The sequence below is a fragment of the Urocitellus parryii genome, chromosome 4, assembly GCF_045843805.1.
Source record: "Urocitellus parryii isolate mUroPar1 chromosome 4, mUroPar1.hap1, whole genome shotgun sequence".
Classification (NCBI taxonomy): Eukaryota; Metazoa; Chordata; class Mammalia; order Rodentia; family Sciuridae; genus Urocitellus; species Urocitellus parryii.
This window is the reverse complement of record NC_135534.1, coordinates 157,152,554-157,171,773: the sequence shown is the minus strand read 5'-3', so window position 1 is coordinate 157,171,773 and position 19,220 is coordinate 157,152,554. Positions and strand designations below refer to the sequence as shown.

General features: G+C 32.5%; 1 protein-coding gene across 1 annotated transcript in view; it reads left to right on the top strand.

Moving 5' to 3' along the window:
• Zdhhc21 (zDHHC palmitoyltransferase 21) overlaps positions 1-19,220 on the top strand; it is a 62,700-nt gene that overhangs the window by 34,700 nt on the left and 8,780 nt on the right. The window contains exon 7 of the mRNA XM_077797855.1: positions 14,357-14,473. Within this exon, the coding sequence (XP_077653981.1) occupies positions 14,357-14,473 (117 nt within the window). The remainder of the gene's footprint in view (positions 1-14,356; positions 14,474-19,220) is intronic.

Here is a 19,220-nt window from a genome sequence, read left to right as displayed (position 1 = left end):
CATAAGGAAATTTTAGTTATTTGGTACATTATTGAATTTATTATAATAATCATATTGGTTTATCAAAAGCAATACAAGAAAATTACAGCTTTTTAATTAAATACGAAGGAAGGTATCATTTTATTTAAAGAGTATACTGTCTTAAGTTTATTATGTGTTGTCCTAGAATATTTTATTAGTCACATATTTCATAATTTTTACTTTTTATTATCTTATTCTGGGTTTTCATATTACTTGGATTATTAGAAAATATCTACTTTTTGAAGTATTAATGAGAGCATAAACAATATGGTTTCCATTTTACAAGTAAAATGACTGAGATTCAGAGAGATTCAATAACTTGTCTAGTCATAGAATAACCATTTGACAGAGATATGATTTGGGCTGATTTTTGTCTGTCCCTAAGTCATGCTTTGGTATAATACCAAGCTTGCAAATACTTTTTATGTTTTTGCTTGAAGAAAATTTTAAAGCAGTATTATTGTAGCATAGCTTTTCATTAAAAAAAACCAGATTGATAAATAATAAAGTATCACAAAATCTGCTCTTCAAAGAATGTTCAGTGTACTTTTTGATAGGTTGGTTGGTCTTTTCTTCCTTCTTTTGGATTGAATCAGGAAGTCTTTCCCATTCAGCTATATCCCCAGTCCTTTTTATTTTTCATTTTAAGACAGGGTCTCTCTAAGTTGCCAAGGGTCTCACTAAATTGCTGAGACTGCCCTTGAACTTGGAATCCTCTTGCTTCAACCTCCCAAGGTGGTGAGATTATGGGTATATGCCACTGTGCCTGGCTTGATGTTTTCTTTTTTTTAATGGAGGCAACCCTGCTTCAGTATTTTGTATAAAGATTGTTCAATATATCTTCTAAAGGCATTCTAGTAGGTTAAAACATACTCTAAAAAACACTTAAACCTGCTGGCAGTCAGGTATTGTAGACAATGATTATTATTTCTCCATATGAGGAAGCACAAACTCTTTTTTTAAAAAAATAATTTGTGGTTATTAGTATTAAGGTAGTTAGTCATTTGTGGCATATCACTTTACTTCTAAAGTTGTATTTTTAAAATTTTTTTTTATGAAATAGATTCAGATGATTTCAAATGGATTGTTTTGTATTTTTATGGCAAGGACAAAAACTAACATACTAACTGCATTCAAGGCTATGAGAGCATGGGGTGACAGAAGGAGAAGAGAGGAGAATTTCAATAAAGGACCTGCTGCCAAAATTCAGAAAAGGAAAATAAATAATGTTTAGTAGCCCAGCCAACTCTTCTGCTAGGAAGATACGTTATTATTATTCCAATTGGCTGATGTCTAATAGCGTTGCTAGGGATTTGATGTCAGAACTGTGCCACAAAATTATTCGCCTAGGCTTTTGGCTAACAAAGAATAGAAATAGCCAGAAGACTTGGTTGCAGGTAGCTTTTAATATTGGTAAATCTCTTCCTAATTCATTTTAATCTTTTTGTATAATCTTAAAGAATCCTGAGTATATTGCTATTTGTAAAAATATTTTATATTTTAAAAAATCTTGGTTTTCTTAATACATACAAGGTAATTTATTTATTATGGTCATGAATGAATGGATAAGATTGCTGAAATATAAGCTTTTTGAATTTTTGATAAGAGTAACAGAGAACACTATGGAATTAAAATCAATATGAGATGAAAATTATTTTTAATGGTAGTATGAAAATAATTTGGCTTTTTTGTTCATGTATTCTGAAATGCTAGTAGAGATATTGTCCCTTAGTAACATTTTTGGTCTTGTTTTTCTCTTGAAAGGCATGGTGTCAGGTATGTAGTTTGTAGACAGAACTAGTTTTAGACTATTCTATAATTCTAATAATAGTTATTCTAATAATAGTTACATTTGTCAGTATATCCCTGTGCTTTTACTGACAGATGGGATTCAGAAACCTTATAATAAATCTTGTCCTTGTACTGCAGTACCAAGTAACTAATATATTTTCTTATTAAATGTGTTTATATAGCATATTAATTACAAATGCAATAGCATTTAACATAGAAGATTTTGCAGTTTTTATTTCTCTGTGAGACTCTTTTTAATCTTTTTAAGATTAAATGGTTAAATTGTTAAAACTTGGCAGCAATTTTTTTGTCACTCTTTTACAAACACTGTAGCACTACATTAAGAGGTAAATTTAGCAAGAAAATATGTTACCGTATTTTCTTATTGAATTCCTCTAACTTTTCTAGAAAATTTACTGCCAGAATATGGCAAGGCAGGCAAAATAATTTTTATGAAATATTTACTTTCTGCCTGCAGTGAGGTGCCATTAAAATTTGCTCTATAAGATAGTTGCATCCATGTCTGCACCAAAATGTAATGTTTAATTCTGAACACTCAGTGAGAGTCACTAGAGAGGTAATAAATAATGATTCTTTTCCTCCTTAAATGTTAATTTACTTTAGAATGTAATAAGACTGAAAAATGTGTATTTTACCTCAGGACTAGAGGGATTCGTGTATGGAGAGGGTTGTACAGAATTCATCTGTAACTTCTTTACCTGTATTTTGGAATTATTAAACTTAAGTGCATTTATTCTAAAATGTGCAAAAAAGCATAAAGATGTAATAGAATTTTATTTTAGGATTAAATTAAAATTATTTTAATGTAAGTGTAATTATCATCTGAACTTACCCTCAGCAAGTTAAATTATTTAGTCATTTTGAATATTCAAATCTGTGAAAATTGCCATCTCAGATGTCTAAACTATTTCTCTTCTTGAAAAACAGGAAAAATAAAATCCTTACTAATAATGTGCTGATTCTCTGTAGGGATATGGGAGATATTGTTCCCTGGGGGATATTGGGAGATGTCTAGAGACATTCTTGATTTGACAGTTGGGGACTACTGGTATTTTGTGGGCATAGGCCAGGGATGCTATTAAGTATCCTACAATGCAGAGGGAAGTTCTTCACAACAGAATTATCCAGCTCCAGTTGTCAGTAGTGCTGAAGTTGATAAACCCTTCAGTAGATGGAAGATCATGAATTGTTACTTTCCTGGTTAGTCTCATTAAAACATATAAAATTACTTAGAGACAGTAGATTGTAATTGAAAATTGTTTCATAGTGAATTGATAGAAAACCATTATTTTATGTGTAAAATTTTATTTGTAAAACAAATTGAGAAACACATTCATTTGGTTATTCAACAAATATTTGTTGCATGCTTAATGTGTGTACTGGTCTCTGTTCCAAGTTTGCATTTAAGGAGCTTACGTTCTAATTGTAGGAAACAGGCAGTAAGCAAAAGTATGGCAAACAAAGTAAGTATTTTAAAGCATAATAAAGGATACAGGGATGGAGAGTGGTAATTGATGATGTAGTCAGGGAAGGCCTTTCTTATATGACTCTTGAGAACTCAAGCAAGCCACCGTTATCAGGAACAAGAACATTTTAGGCAGAGGAAAGAACCAGTGACAATACCCCAAAGTAGAGCCTACCTGAGTTTTTTGAGGATCAGCCAGGAGATCAGTATGTCTGAAGCAGAGTGAGTTAGGGAGAGTAATAGGCATTGATTGGATTGAGTGCACCAAGCTCTACATGGCAGGTGGACCCTTGTTTGTTAAGATGTTTAATGGTTGTGCTTTGGGAGCTATTGAAGGCTTTGTGTAGATTTACACAATCTCATTTAGATTTTAGAAAGAAAATTCCAACTATTGAGAAGAATAAATTTAGGGACTAGAATGACAGCAGGAAGACTGCTAAAAATTAGGCCATTAAAATATAGTCCAATAAATTTTAAAAAATTAAAAAAGAAATAGAAAAGCAAAGAAGCAAAAAGAAAAAAAATATAGTCCAAGCATGAGATGATTACAGTGGGGGTAAAAGTGTTAAGAAGTGGCCTGTTAAGAGTTTGAAGAGTTAACAGGGTTTGTTGATGATTTGGTTGTGGAGATAAAAGGTGAAGAGTTGCAGGTGATTTCAAGGTTTCAGGGCTTAGACAACTGGAAGTGTGCAGATACCATATACTAAGATGAGGAAAGAGTAGGTTTTAGTAAAAAATTAAAAGATTTGGTTTATGCTTGTCTACTTTGAGTATCTATTTGACATCCAAGAAGGGATTCTAGGCTGTTAGATAGGGAATCGAATTTCAGCCGAGTTGTATGAGTTAGTAGCTTTCAGTTTAAAGATGAGGTTTAAAGCCATGAACTTTATTAGAGATATCTTTGAGTGTACGTATAGATAGAGAAGAATAGTGATCTAGAGGGCAAGCCCTCTTTACTCATAAATTTTGAGTCATAAAGGTAAGGAGGAAAAAGAAAGGTAACTAAGAATGAACAGTCAATGAAACAGGAGAAGAATGGCAAGAAAGAGTCAAGAATGTTGATTGCATATTGAAAGAGGAATTTTAACAGTGGTCCATAGAATGGGAACAAGTAGAAGGTGAATGAATGTTCTAGGGGAAGCCAACAATAGAAAATGAAGTGATGGTTGGATCAACAAATTGGAGGTCCCACTGAGGTTGAGAATTTGTTAGCATTAATGGCCTACAGGGAGTTAACTTGAAAGATAGAAGGAGGTACAAGTGTCAAGAGTGGTACACTTGACACTGCAGTTATGTTATGGAAAGAATTATTGGGAATGATATAGGATATAGTCTTAGAATGGATTAAAACTTATACAAGACAAGATAGTAAGAAGAAATAAGTTCAAGGAATTCATAGACCAGGTATTGGAAGAATTATTTGCTAGATCCAAAGTAGCCAAATCTAACTCTGAATTATTTCGTTTCACTTTCATCAAGCAGTGATGCCCTCACTACTGTCTAGTTCTACACCACCTTTGGAATTTTATATATCATTCCAAAAGATTATAGCAGGATAGGGATACTATTTCATGGAACTGCCCCTCTTCTCTCTTGGTTTGTGCGTGAGGACATGTATGTCTGTGTATGTGTTGCCTACAGTTACTTTTTCTGTGTTTATCCCTGCCACTACATGTGTGGAAAAATCTTGTCAGTAATCCCTGTCTCCTCAGGGGGAGGAGACTTGCTTTTTGTGTCCAGCATTGTTCTTCATTTTTATTCATTTGTTCAATATTTTAAGTACCTGCTATGAGATAGAGCCCATTCTTGGCTCCAGGGACTCATCACTGAACAAGACATGCCCAAATCCCCATCTTCAAGACATATATTTACTGCTAAGAGAGACAAACCACAAATAAATAAATAATCTTGTATCAGATTGAAATAATTCCTTTGGAAAAAGTGAAAAAGGGCGAGGAGATAGGGAATGTTGGGATAATCTGTACTCTGTATTTTCTATAGTGATATTTAAGCAAAGACGTGAAGAAAATGAGGGGATAAGTATGTGGATATCTGGAGAGTTTTCTGGGAAGAACAAATATAATGGCCCTAATATGAGAATTGGCCAGATATATTTGAGAAAGAGCAAGGTCAGTGAGAATGGATCAGCATGAGCCAAGACAGTGGCAGATGAGATCAGAGTCCCTCTGACTCTTCTATTTTTCCTTTGTCTCTGTGTCCTTTTCTGTATCTTATATGGTATATTTTTTCTCTCCTTTCACAAGTCATTTGCAACTAAATATTTTACTTTTATTATTTTTTTAAAGATTTCTGTTTTTTCTAAAACCAATAAAATGTTTTATATTCTTTATTTTATTACTATAACTGTCTTTTCTACTATAATTTCATTTTGAATTCTTTATATTATAAAATACAATATATCAGGGGGGCACAGTGGCACATACCTGTAATCCCAGCAGCTTGGGAGGCTGAGACAGGAGGATAGCAAGTTCAAAGCCAGCCTCAGCAACTTAGCAATGTCCTATTCGGTGAGACCCTGTCTCTAAATAAAATATAAGTAAGGGCTGGGGATCTGGCTCATTGGTTTAGCACTCTGGGTTCAGTCTCTAGTACAAAAATAAAATAAGATATACCTATGGCAGAGTACCCCAAAATTAAAATACATAAATCAGTGGATTCTTCCAGGGCTTCTTTGGACAACATTTGTAAGTTGTTGAGCTAGGTATAGTTAATATTCATTACTCTAAACATTGCCATAAATATTCAGAGTATTTCATGTCAAATAAAATAATTTACTCAATCTGTTGATGAACATTTACATTGTTTCCAGTTTGGGATTATTACATACAATGCTAGCATTAAGCATCCTTGTTCATATCTCTTGCTCTCTGTGTGCACATGTTTCACTTGGATGTACAGCTAAAAGTGCTAGTGGTCAGAAGTTATGTGTGTGTCCTTTAAATATTGTTAAAACAGTTTTCCAAAGTAGTTGTAAGACTTTAACTTCGACTAGTAGACTGTGTAAGTTGAAGTTGCTAACAACCTCACTAATACCTGTTTAAATTCTTCTGACATTGGCAGTTAGGTGCATGTGAACTATACTTCATTGTGTTTTAATTTGCATTTCTCTGATGACTACTGGGATTGAGCCCCTTTTCATGTATTTAGTGAGCCTATGAATAACTTTTTGGTGAGATATACCTGTTTTAAGTATTTTGTCCATTTAACTTTTTTTCTTGTAATTGTAGGAAGTTTTAGATTAGCACTTTTTTAAAAATTGTATATATTATAAATATTCCACTCTGTGGTTTACCTTTCCAATCTGTTAATGGTAGTTTTTGATAGAAGTTTTTAATTTAAATGTATTCTAAATCACCAGTCTTTTTCTTTTTGGGTAGCACTTTTTTGAGTTCAATTTAAGAAGTCTTACTCTAGCCTAAAATCACTGATATAATTCTCCCATATTGTCATCTAGATACTATATTTTTCTGTCTTTCCCATTTGTAGTTAGAATTGTTTTTTTAAATTCTAACTAGAGATAGGATTAAGGATTTCATTGTTTCACAGATGAATAGTCAGTTGATTTTGTCAGCATTTATTGAAGTGATAATTCTTTCTCCTCTATGTACAGTGTCCACTTTGTCATGAATCAAGATCCATATGTGTGTATATATGTTTCTATCTCTTCTCTAGTCTATTGGTCTGTTTACTTCTTCTTGTAATTATACCATATTATCATAATTATAGCTTTATTACTCTTTTATAATAAATCATATTAGACAGTAAAGCAATATTTTTCAGTGTTTGGGGTTTTATGGACATTTTTTCTCCAACCCTCCAATGAAGTTTAATACTAAGGAATAAGATTGTGTTTATAGGATTTGAGTAGGGCCCCAAATTATTGAAATAGCTAAGATCTTTCCTCTTGGGGATGGTACTGGCCCTGTTGAAAATATACGCAGTGGAACAGACCCTCCTACTTGTTCTCCTTTGTGTTTGCTCAACCTCCCCATAAAATTTAGAAACAGCATATCAGTTCGTACAAACCAAAACAGAAAACTCCTACTAGTAGAGTATGTTCTCTACTGTAGTGGGGATCTTTTCTTAGGATTATATTAATTCTCTTGATCAGTTCAGATAGTTGTCATTTTTTATGTGATCTAATTTCCTGATCTACAGACATAATATAGCTTCAAGAAGAAATTGGAAACAGGTAGTCCTATAGTCATAAGGAGTAGCTACAATTTTTCCTGCAGTAAATACTTATAGGTTGATCAGTAAGTTCTAGCTCTGTCAAATATGAAAGAAAATGATAATTTCAGTCACAAATTCTTTCAGAGGATAACAAAAGAGTAAAATCTTCCCAACTTATTTTATGTAGATAGCTTCTCATGGGTATATAACCAATCAAGGAAAATGTGAGAAAGAAAATTATAGACTAGTCTGATTGTGAACATAGATTAACAACTCCTAAACAAAATACTAGTAGACTGAATAGAATTATATAATAACCAGCCTAACCAAGTTGAGTTTATCCTAGGAATGAAAGGTGTTTTTTTTTTTTACATTTGAATACCAGTCAGTATATTTTATTACATTAACAAATTAGATTTTAAAAATGCTGATCTCTCAATTTATGAAGATACAATTCAGCATTTGTTCATGTATAAATCTTTCCAAAGTAGAATTAGATGAGAACTTCCTTAAGCAAATGAAAGATAAAATGTTTCTGAAAATATGTGAACAAAAATACTCCTCTGCCAACTACAGCATGCCAAAATGAATTATTGACTTCTTTTCCTCTGAATTGGGAGACAAGACATTGAGACCCACTGCCACTGTATTTGTTGAATATAGTTCTAAAAGTTGTAGCTAGTGCCATAGGGCAAGAGAAAGAAAGAGACGGTATAACTGCTGAAAGAAATAAACTGAAATAAATAAATAAAATTACTTGCAGATGATATATTGTGGAAACAATTTGGGTTTTAAAGAAAGTTTACCTAGTGATTTCAAAACAGTATTTTTAAAAACTAATTCTATTTTTATTCAGAAAAAAATTTTTGCTCACAAACCTTTAGTTAATGAAATCAATAGCAGATGTCTGAATTGAATAAGAAAAAAAAGTTCTTGAATTAAATCTGACAAATAGAATAAAAAACCAACAAAGTTCTTGAATTAAATCCGACAAAAAAAAGTACAAAATATCCAGGGGGAAACTTGGGGAACTTAAGGAAAAGAAAATGTTATTTGTGAATATACGTTTGTGTGTTGTAACTTGAAAATCCAACTTTAAGATTTTAATATAAATTTTTATAGAAATCCATATTATCTAGAATAAGCAATTACAGAAAATCAAGATGGTGTCACTTAGCCTACCAGGTGTCAAGATGTATTACGAAGTCATAGTAACTAAGATACTTGTCACTGGCACAGGGATAAACAAATAAACCAACTGAAGGAACTAAATAGGCCAAATCAGATCCCATATATGTATGGATACTTGATCTCTAATTATTGAGGAAAAGACAGCTTTTCAAATAAATTATTCTGGAATAATTGAATATCCATACAGTAAAAGTAAATTCAGATCCCTGTCTTTCATGGTGTACCAACAGCTAAGTGGATTAGTAACCTCAATGTGAAAGGTAAAACTTATAAAACTTTTAAAAAGACTTTTGAGAAGATAATAGAGGAGAATATTATTATTAGTTCAGGGTCAATAAAAACTTCTTAAACAGGATATAAAAATAGATACAGGGGCAAGGCACACCTATAATCCCAGAGGCTTGGGAGGCTGAGGCAGGAGGTTTGTGAGTTCAAAGCCAGCCTCAGCAAAAGCGAGGTGCTAAGCAACTCTAAATAAAATACAAAAATAGGACTGGGGTTGTGGTTCAGTGGTCAAGTGCCTCTGATTTCAACCCTGATTCACCCTCTCCCCAAAAATTGATACAAGAAAAGATAAATTGGACTACATTAAACTTAAGCATTTGGAGTTGTCAAAAAATACCATAAAGAAAAGTTTCTTAATGAGAGAAGGCATTTGCAGTGTGCAAACATAGTATCAAAAATGCATGAAGAGGGCTGGGAGTATAGCTCAGTTGTTAGAGTGCTTCCCTTGCAAGTACAAGACCATGGGTTCAATCCCCAGCACCACTAAATAAAAAATAAATAAATAAATAAATAAATATTTTTAAGTATATAGGTCATTTTAATATTTATGACTTCACTTGATTGTTAGGAAAACTTGGAAAGACTTACTTGGCCGATACCTTTTTTTCCTAACATTTCTTTCTTTTTTATTTATATGTAACAACTCTAATTACAACTCTAATTACATATATAGAGTTCAATTTTTTATATCTCTGGTTGTATATATAGTATACTCACACCAATTTGTGTCCTCATACATGTACTTTGGATAATAATGATCATCACATTCAACCATCATTAATTACCCCATGCCCCCTCCTTCCCCCTCCCACCCCTCTGCCCTATCTAGAGTTCGTCTATTCCTCCCATGCTCCCCCTCTCTGTCCCACTATGAATCAGCTTCCTTTATCAAAGAAAACATTCGATATTTGTTTTTGGGGGATTAGCTAACTTCACTTAGCATTATCTTCTCTAACTCTATCCATTTACCTGCAAATGCCATGATTTTATTTTTTTTATTGCTGAGTAATATTCCACTGGATATATATGCAACATTTTTTTTCCATTCATCTATTGAAGGGCATCTAGGTTGGTTCCACAATTTAGCTATTGTGAGTTGTGCTGCTGTGAACATTGATGTGGCTGTGTCCCTGTATTATGCTGTTTTTAAGTCCTTTGGGTATAGACCGAGGAGAGGGATAGCTGGGTCAAACGGTGGTTCCATTCCCAGTTCTCTAAGAAATCTCCATACTGCTTTCCATATTGGCTACACCAGTTTGCAGTCCCACCAGCAGTGTATGTGTGTACCTTTTTCCCCACATCCTCGCCAACACTTATTGTTGATGGTATGCATAATAGCTGCCATTCTGACTGGAGTGAGATGAAATCTTAGAGTGGTTTTGATTTGCATTTCTCTATTTGCTAGTGATGATGAACATTTTTTCATGTGTTTGTTGATTGATTGTACATCATCTCCTGAGAAGTGTCTCTTCAGGTCCTTGGCCCATTTATTGATTGGGTTATTTGTTTTTTTGGTGTCTAGTTTTTTTGAGTTCTTCATATATCCTAGTGATTAGTGCTCTATTTGATGTGTGAGGGGTAAAGATTTGTTCCCCAGATGTAGGGCTCTCTGTTCACCTCACAGATTGTTTCTTTTGCTGAGAAGAAACTTTTTAGTTTGGGTCCATCCCATTTATTGATTCTTGGTTTTAATTCTTATGCCACAGGAGTCTTATTAAGGAAGTTAGGGCCTAATCCCACATGATGGAGATTAGGGCCTACTTTTTCTTCTATAAATAAATAAATAAGATTTTTTTTTTTTTGATGCAGAAGAATGAATCAGTATCCTTTACCTTTTGGTAGGGGTAAGAGGAAGATTGTGATGAGAAGAAATGTGCTGGAGGCTATGTGTGGTTTCAGGTATCCTCATTCTTAAGAGGATAGTGTGTCAGCATGTCTTAATGAAAAATAGGAAGAAATCAAAACAATAAGGGATAGTTACTGATTATATTATTTTGCTAGGGCTACCATAACAAAATACCATAGACTCGATAGTTTAAACAGAAATTTATATTCTTTAAGCTCTGAAGGCTGAAAGTCGATAAGAATATGGTGTCACCAGTTTGGGCCTTTCTTTTTGGCTTGCACATGGCCACCTTCTCGCTGTGTTCTTACATGGTCTTTCTTCTATGTGGGAGTGTCCCTAGTGTCTCTTTGTGTGACCAGATTTCTCCTTCTTATAAGAACAGCAGTTGAGTTGGTTTAGCGTCTGCCCTGAAAGTCTCAGTTTGATTTAGTTACTGCTTTAAAGGCTTATCTTCAAATGTAGTCACATTCTGAGGCACTGGAGTTTAGGACTTAAACACATGAGTTTTGGGTGGGTACAGTACAGCCCATTTTGTAAAGATCTTGAATAGTGAATAAGTTTTTGGGATTTTGATAAAGTTTCTTAAGCCAATGTTTTAGATTCAGAGAGTGCTATATCTAAAAAAATCTAAGATAGAACTAAAGATATACTCAGGAGAACAGTGTTAAATGACTTAAAATATGGATTTAGTGTTGGTGTTAGTTATGCATGTGTGTACTTGGAATATAATTGGTTTTTGAAAGTGTAAAGGTAATAAACAGTAATTTCTAGATCAAAACATTTTCCTGTTTTATATAAATACTGTAAATGTTTAGTCAAATGAATAAATCTAATATTATGACTAGATCTTTTAGTCTTATCACCATCTCTGGCATTTATAAATTGTACTTGGCAAAAATTTTTTTAAAAATCTTTTCACTGGGAAAAGAGAGGATGGATTTTATTTGTATATTATTATATTATATTACCCAAAATGGTAATTTTAGTACAGTAAACTCTACTATAATGCAGTATATATATTTTTAAAAATTACTATACTATGTAAACCCATGCAGCAAGACCACAAAGCTAAGAGAAAATGGAGGCACAATACTCAAAAACTTCTTCAGTGATACAAGGATAAGAACCTTGTAGATCAAAACATTTTCCTGTTTTATATAAATACTGTAAAAATATCCCCGTGGCTTGGGAGGCTGAAACAGGAGGATTGTGAGTTCAAAACCAGCCTCAGCAACTTAGCAAGGCACTTAGAAACTCAATGACACCCTGTCTCTAAATAAAATACAAAATAGGGCTGTGCCTGGGGCTCAGTGGTTGAGTGCCCTGAGTTCAATCCCTAGTACCAAAAAAAAAAAAAAAAAAAAGAATCTAGTAAAAATAGCAGTACAATTTTATTCATATTAAATGGTTAAGAAATACATAGACACTACAATAAGCATGGTACCAGATTTTTACCTGAGTGTAGTGGTTTATTGATGTGATACACAGAGAAGTATCACTTCTTCGTCTTAAGCATTATTTTCAGTGGCCTCCCTACTTTTGGTATTGCTTCCAGAATACCTTTACTTAGTAACCATGATCAGTATAAGAGAAAGCATGTGGGTGCTTGTGGGGTTTTTTGGCTGGGGGTAGAGGGGTAGTTTTTCTAGTCTACTTGTTGCTTTTATTCACTGTGGCTTTGTTACTCCAAAGCTTAGCAACAACTGGTTTCCTGAAGAAATCTGAATTCTTTGATTCCCTCCTGTGGTATATTTGGTTGGTAGGAGTGATGGTGAATGAAATATTTTTTGTTTTCGTGTCGTGTACCTGCCTCACTTTCAGGATCTTCACCTTGAGCCAGAAAAATTAGTTTTCCCTTGCAGCATATCCAGCTGTCCCTACTAGACACTGCTTTTCATTTCTACAGTACTTTCTGCACACATCCCTGTTATAGCATTTGGAGTTCTGAAATGTTGAGTTTTCTCTCTAAATAAACTGTACTTGTTGAGGGCATGGAGAACTATGTATCATTTTTACATTTCTTCTACATATCCCAGAGCATGACGGTGGTAGTTGGGTAGTGGGATAGAAAAAATGAATGAAGCAGGCTTGAATTAGGATCCTTGTGATTCTATTACACATGTTCTCCCCTTATTTTGACAAAGTTAGATAATTTATAGGTATTTTGGTTACTTGAACTTTAATAATGTGCTAATATATTTAATAACATGCTAATATGCATATTTAATAATATGCTAATAATAATGTGCACCCAAATCACTTATTCATTAGCCTGAAAAAACTTAAAATTCACCAAGACACTTAAAGTGTTATATAGCCGTCGAATATTAAGACAGTCATTTCAAAAACTTTTTGACTTAAAAAAAACTAATTCAGAATCCTTATTAAACATATAAAAATGAAAAGATGGGACTCCTAAATACAGAAAGTTCTGCTATAATTCTATTTAAAAATACAAATTTATTCCAACATGATTGCTTCATTAAGCAAAAACTTGAGCATTACAAGAATTTTGTTTCTTATGCATTATTTTATCTACATGCTTTTCATTCAACATTTTTAGCAGTGAAATAAAATTTTCTTTGTAGACCGAAATTGTGTATCATCTGGGATTCATTTGTGTTTTTCCTACAAATAGATTAAAAAACAAATAGGGTAACTTGCAGCCCTGGGATCGAAGGGTTTTTGACATAATAGAGTAATGAAATCTTTTGTTTTTCAGCTTACTATTGTAAATTGAAATTTTTATTTATTTATTTATTGGTTGTTCACAACATTACAAAGCTCTTGACATATCATATTTCATACATTAGAATCAAGTGGGTTATGAACTCCCATTTTTACCCCAAATACAGATTGCAGAATCACATCGGTTACACATCCACATTTTTACATACTGCCATATTAGTGACTGTTGTATTCTGCTACCTTTCCTATCCTCTACTATCCCCCCTCCCCTCCTCTCCCATCTTCTCTCTCTACCCCATCTACTGTAATTCATTTCCCTCCTTGTTTATTATCCCATTCCCCTCACAACCTCTTATATATAATTTTGTATAACAATGAGGGTCTCCCTCCATTTCCATGCAATTTCCCTTTTTTCTCCCTTTCCCTCCCACCTCATGTCTCTGTTTAATGTTAATCTTTTATTCCTGCTCTTCCTCCCTGCTCTGTTCTTAGTTGCTCTCATTATATCAAAGAAGACATTTGGTATTTGTTTTTTAGGGATTGGGTAGCTTCACTAAGCATAATCTGCTCTAGTGCCATCCATTTCCCTGCAGATTCCATGATTTTGTCATTTTTTAGTGCTGCGTAATACTCCATGGTGTATAAATGCCACTTTTTTTTTATCCATTCATCTATTGAAAAAAATTTTCAAATATTGATATATTGATTAAGGGGCACAAGCTCAAGAGTGGGGGAGGTAGTTCTTTTAAAATAATAATGGGGCCATGTATTAAGGCTCAAATCTGGATTTTTATTGCAATAACAGTCAACTCTTCAAATTGTTTTTGAGACTTTCTTTTCTTTTTTCTTTATAGGACCTCTTTGTTGTTAGACATGAATTGGCCATAATGAGACTAGCTGCCTTTATGGGTATTACTATGTTAGTTGGAATAACTGGACTCTTTTATACACAACTAATTGGTATTATCACAGTAAGTATATTTTTAATGTGAAGTGACATTGTATGAACATATTACCTAATTATGAGCTTAATTCTAAAGTTACAAAAAATTTAGACATCAAAGGAGGAATCACCTATAATCTTTAATATATTTCCTTCATATGCTTGTATATAATTTTAAGAAAGTTATAATGAGGTTCAGGAGAGTGTATATAAGATTTTGTATCCTGTTTTTGAAGATTAACAGTATTTTTGCATGACTACATACTTTGTGTTTACAGCTTTTTAAAATAGTTATATATTCTCTGTTTAATGAATATACTATATTTTAATTAACTATTTTATTGTTGATTGGCATCTAACATGCAGTCACTTTTTCTATATTAAAGATAGCACTGTTTTCATCTCTTTTTTTTTTTTTAAAGAGAGAGAGAGAATATTTTTACTATTTATTTTTTAGTTTTTTGGCGGACACAACATCTTTGTTTGTATGTGGTGCTGAGGATCAAACCCGGGCCGCAGGCATGCCAGGCGAGCGTGCTACCGCTTGAGCCACATCCCCAGCCCTCTTTTTTTTCTCTTTAAACTATTTAGACTAAATTCTCAAAAATTGAGTTGCTAGTACACTTCATTAGTAATTTTTTTTATTTTTGCATGTATTTTTAGTTTGATATACAAACTAGCAATAAGTGATTGTCATTGCTTATCTAGGATGTCTGAAAGGCTGATTGACATCATCTCATTTTATGTTTGGTACAGAAAAATCTTGAAATAGTGTCATCTATTTTTATATGAACTTAAAAACTATTTACTTGTTTATTTGCCTTTTCATTTTTTTTTCACACTGCCTAACTGGAACAATTGTATTGAACACAAGAAGTATTATATTAGGTACTAGTTCCCTCAGGGGTGCACTTATTTTTATGTTTCATAGGTCAATTTGAGACTATAGGCATGTAAGCCATGAAAGAGTAAGATAGAAATATACATTATAGTACCATGCTTTTTCTTCATGCAGAGATGATCCCTTTACCATAGCAGAAAAGATTTTTTAAAAATGAGAAAAATCCTATTAAGAATTTAAAAGATAATATACTATATTATACAAAATATAGAGCATATAAATTTTCTTGTACATTATTGATGGGAGAATAAATTGGCTTAACCTCGTTGAGCAAATTGTCAACGTCTTTCAAAATTTGAAATACACAGCCTTTTTGACTGTCCCACAAAGTTGTTTCTTATAAGCTATTTATTTGTGTGTAAACAGGTAGCTAAAGGTCTCCAGCATTATACATAACATATATGTATATATATTATGTATAAAAATTGTTGTTACCAAAATACATAATATACAGTGAAAAAAATATAGTAAGAAAAATGTATCAACACTATCATAAATCAACAAGAAAAATGTGGTATTGGCATAAGGATAGACATAGATAAATAGAATTGAGAGTCCAAAAATATAGTTGTCCCTTGCTATCTAGAGGGGATTGGTTCCAGAATACCCTGTGGATACTGAAATTTGTGGTGAGTGCTCATTTCCCTTATATGAATTGGCATTAATATTTGCATACACATCCCACTGTATACTTTAAATTATCTCTAGATTACTTATAATACCTAATATAACAGAAATGCTGTGTAGATGGTTGCTATACTGTATTGTTTAGGGAATCGTGACCAAAAAGAAAAATCTGTGCATATTCATTAGAGACACAGTTTTTTTTTCCCCAAAATATTTTCAATCAATGGTTGTTTAATTAAATCTATGGGTGTGGAACCCACAGATATGGAAGGCCAACTATGCAAGTACTGTTGTTATATGAATAGTGAGTTGATATTCAGCAAAGGTGCCAAGACAATTCAGTGGAGAAAAAAGTCTTTTCAATAAATGATACTATTTTCTCATTCTGTAAGCTGTCTTTTCACTTTCTTGTGTCCTTTGAAACACAAAAGTTTTTTTAAAATTTTTATTAAGTCCAATTTATTTATTTTTTTTTACTATTTATATTCTGGTAAACAATTTTTCATGCATGACATGTAGGTTATGTAATTCTGGAGACCTTTTTAGAATACATGATTACACATGTTCAAATAGGTAGCCACTCCAAAGGCTGTTGCATTAAACAGGTTGGTCAGAAGGGCTATGCATTTTATATATCCATAAGCAGAAGAATGAATAGACCTCTTCTTCACAGAATAAACAATAAATTAATTAAAAATGGATCATAGTCTCGGATGATTGAACAATAACTCTTAGAAGAAAACACAGGAGTAAACTTTGGTGGCCTTGGACTAAGCAATGGTAGTATCTTAAATATATCATAAACTACCAAAGAAAAAAATATCATATAAGTTGGACTTAATCAAATTTATAAATTTTTGTACTTCGAAGGACACTTATCAAGAAATTCAAAGACAGTTCAGAGAATGATAGAAAATATTTGCAAATCATATATCTGACCAGGAACTTGTGTTTGGAGTATATAAAGAACTTTTATAATATAATAATAAAAAGGCAACTCAACTAAAATATGGCGAGAGGATTTATCCAAAGAAAATATGCAGATGGACAGTAAGCACATGAACAGATACTCAACCTCATTAGTTGTCAGGGAAATGCAAATCAAAACTGTGATGATATACTACTCCAAAACTACTAGAGTGGCTAAAGGCTGATAATAAGAATTGTTGGTAAGGATATGGAGTAATCAGAACTCTCATACGCTGGTAATGGTGATGTAAAAGGGTGCAGCCACTTTAAAAAATAGTCTGGCAGTTCTTTGAAAGTTAAACGTAGAATTACCATTAGACTCAGCAGTTCTATATGCCTGTATCCACACAAAAACTTGCAGATTTATGGCAGCATTATTCATAATAACCTAAACTGAAAATAATCTAAATGTCCATCATTTGATAATGAATACACAAAATGTGATGTATCCATCTAATAGAATATTATTTGTCCATGAAAATATGGAAGAAACGAAGTACTGATACATGCTACAACATGGGTGAACCTTGAAAATATTATGCTAACTGAAAGAAGATCCCATCTTTATGATTCCATTTATACAAAATATACAGAATAGGAAAATTTATATAGACAGAAAATAGATTAATGTTTGACTAGGGCTGGTGGACAGAGGATGATAGCTATGGGGTACATGGATTTTTTTATGGGGTGATGAACATATTCTAGAGCTGAAATTACTAGGTCACATAAGATTGGTTCATCTTATAAGAAACTATCAGACCTTGTACCCAAATGGTTCTGCCATCTTTCATTACTACCAATAATATATGAGAATTCTGGTTGTTTCATATCTTCCTTATCATTTGCTGTTGCCAGTCTTTTTAATTGTAGTTATTCTGGTAGTTTTAAATACTATCTTGTTTTAATTTGAATTTCCCTGATGATTAATGGTGTCAAACACTTCTTTGTGTGCTTTTTAGCATTTCATAGATCTTTGAGAAATGTCTGAATATTTCATTATTGAGTTTGAAATACTTTTTAGTATCCCTTGTGATTTCTCTAATAATGATGATGATAAATAACGTTGTATTAGTGACATTACCAAAGATGAGAGGAAGTTATTCCCTAAAATATCTTTTTCTGCTTTTATACTTGTTCATAATTTAGAATAATGAACTCCTAGTTCATAAGTCTTGTCAAAATTGACAGGTTATGCTTGCATCTTTGGAATCTGCTTTTTTGAATTTACCCAAATCATTGATATATACTTGTATTCCTGTAACAGGATTTTTCCAGTGCTTAACCATTAATGAGTGGGAAATGGACCTTGGGAATATAACAACAAAGAGTACATGTACCTAGTGAGGACTGTAAACTAGGGGTTAATAGCAGAGGATAACAATTTCCTTCCCACCTCCTAGCTCCATAGCTTCAGATAGTTAAGGTTTTAAGATCTTTTGAAGACCCTTACTCTAAAATTTTAATATTCTTTTCTGAGTTGGACATAGTAAGTTGTTTGTTATTTTTGTTCATTTTTAAAGATCGTATATATCAAGTACTATTCTGACTATTCCATTCTGCAAATAGAATTTAATGAATAATATTCATTCTCAAGTTGCACAGTTTTATTTTGTTGTTGTTGTAATATTGAACATTTCATTGTATAAAGGAGGGATGTTGAGTTCTGATGTGATATTTCTAAAACAGTGTAGAAACCACATTTGTTAAATAATGATCTATCCAAAAGCTTTATCTCTTTTGCATGCATGAAATACCTCTCGGAACATTCTGTACCAGGCAGAGCTCTATCTAAGGAAATTGCATATCTGTGAAACATTCATAGAAAAATAAGTATTGAAAGAGATTATATTCTATTTGTTAGTCTGATCTTGAGTCACTTTTAGTTACTCTTGAATGCAAATACAATATAAATTATTGTCAATTTTAATTGCATTTACTTGTACCTTCATAGTGCATCTCAACCACTACTTTTTTTGAATTAGAAAAACAGTATTCATGAGTTCCCAGAATGTCCTCCTCCCACATTGATGCAAATTCTTTAAGGCTTAGTTATTTAAAGTTGTTAGTATTCAGTGTTTAATTTTTAATCTAATGAATTATTAGCATCTTACTAAAATAGTATTTAATATTTTAATTAAGATTACAATATAGATTATACTTTCTTTGTAAAGTGCTTTTTTTCTGTTTTGTTTAATGGTAAAATTAAGATTACCTACAGGAAATTTCACATCTGGATATGTTTTTGTGAGAAGTGATGAATTTGTCAGGTAGCATA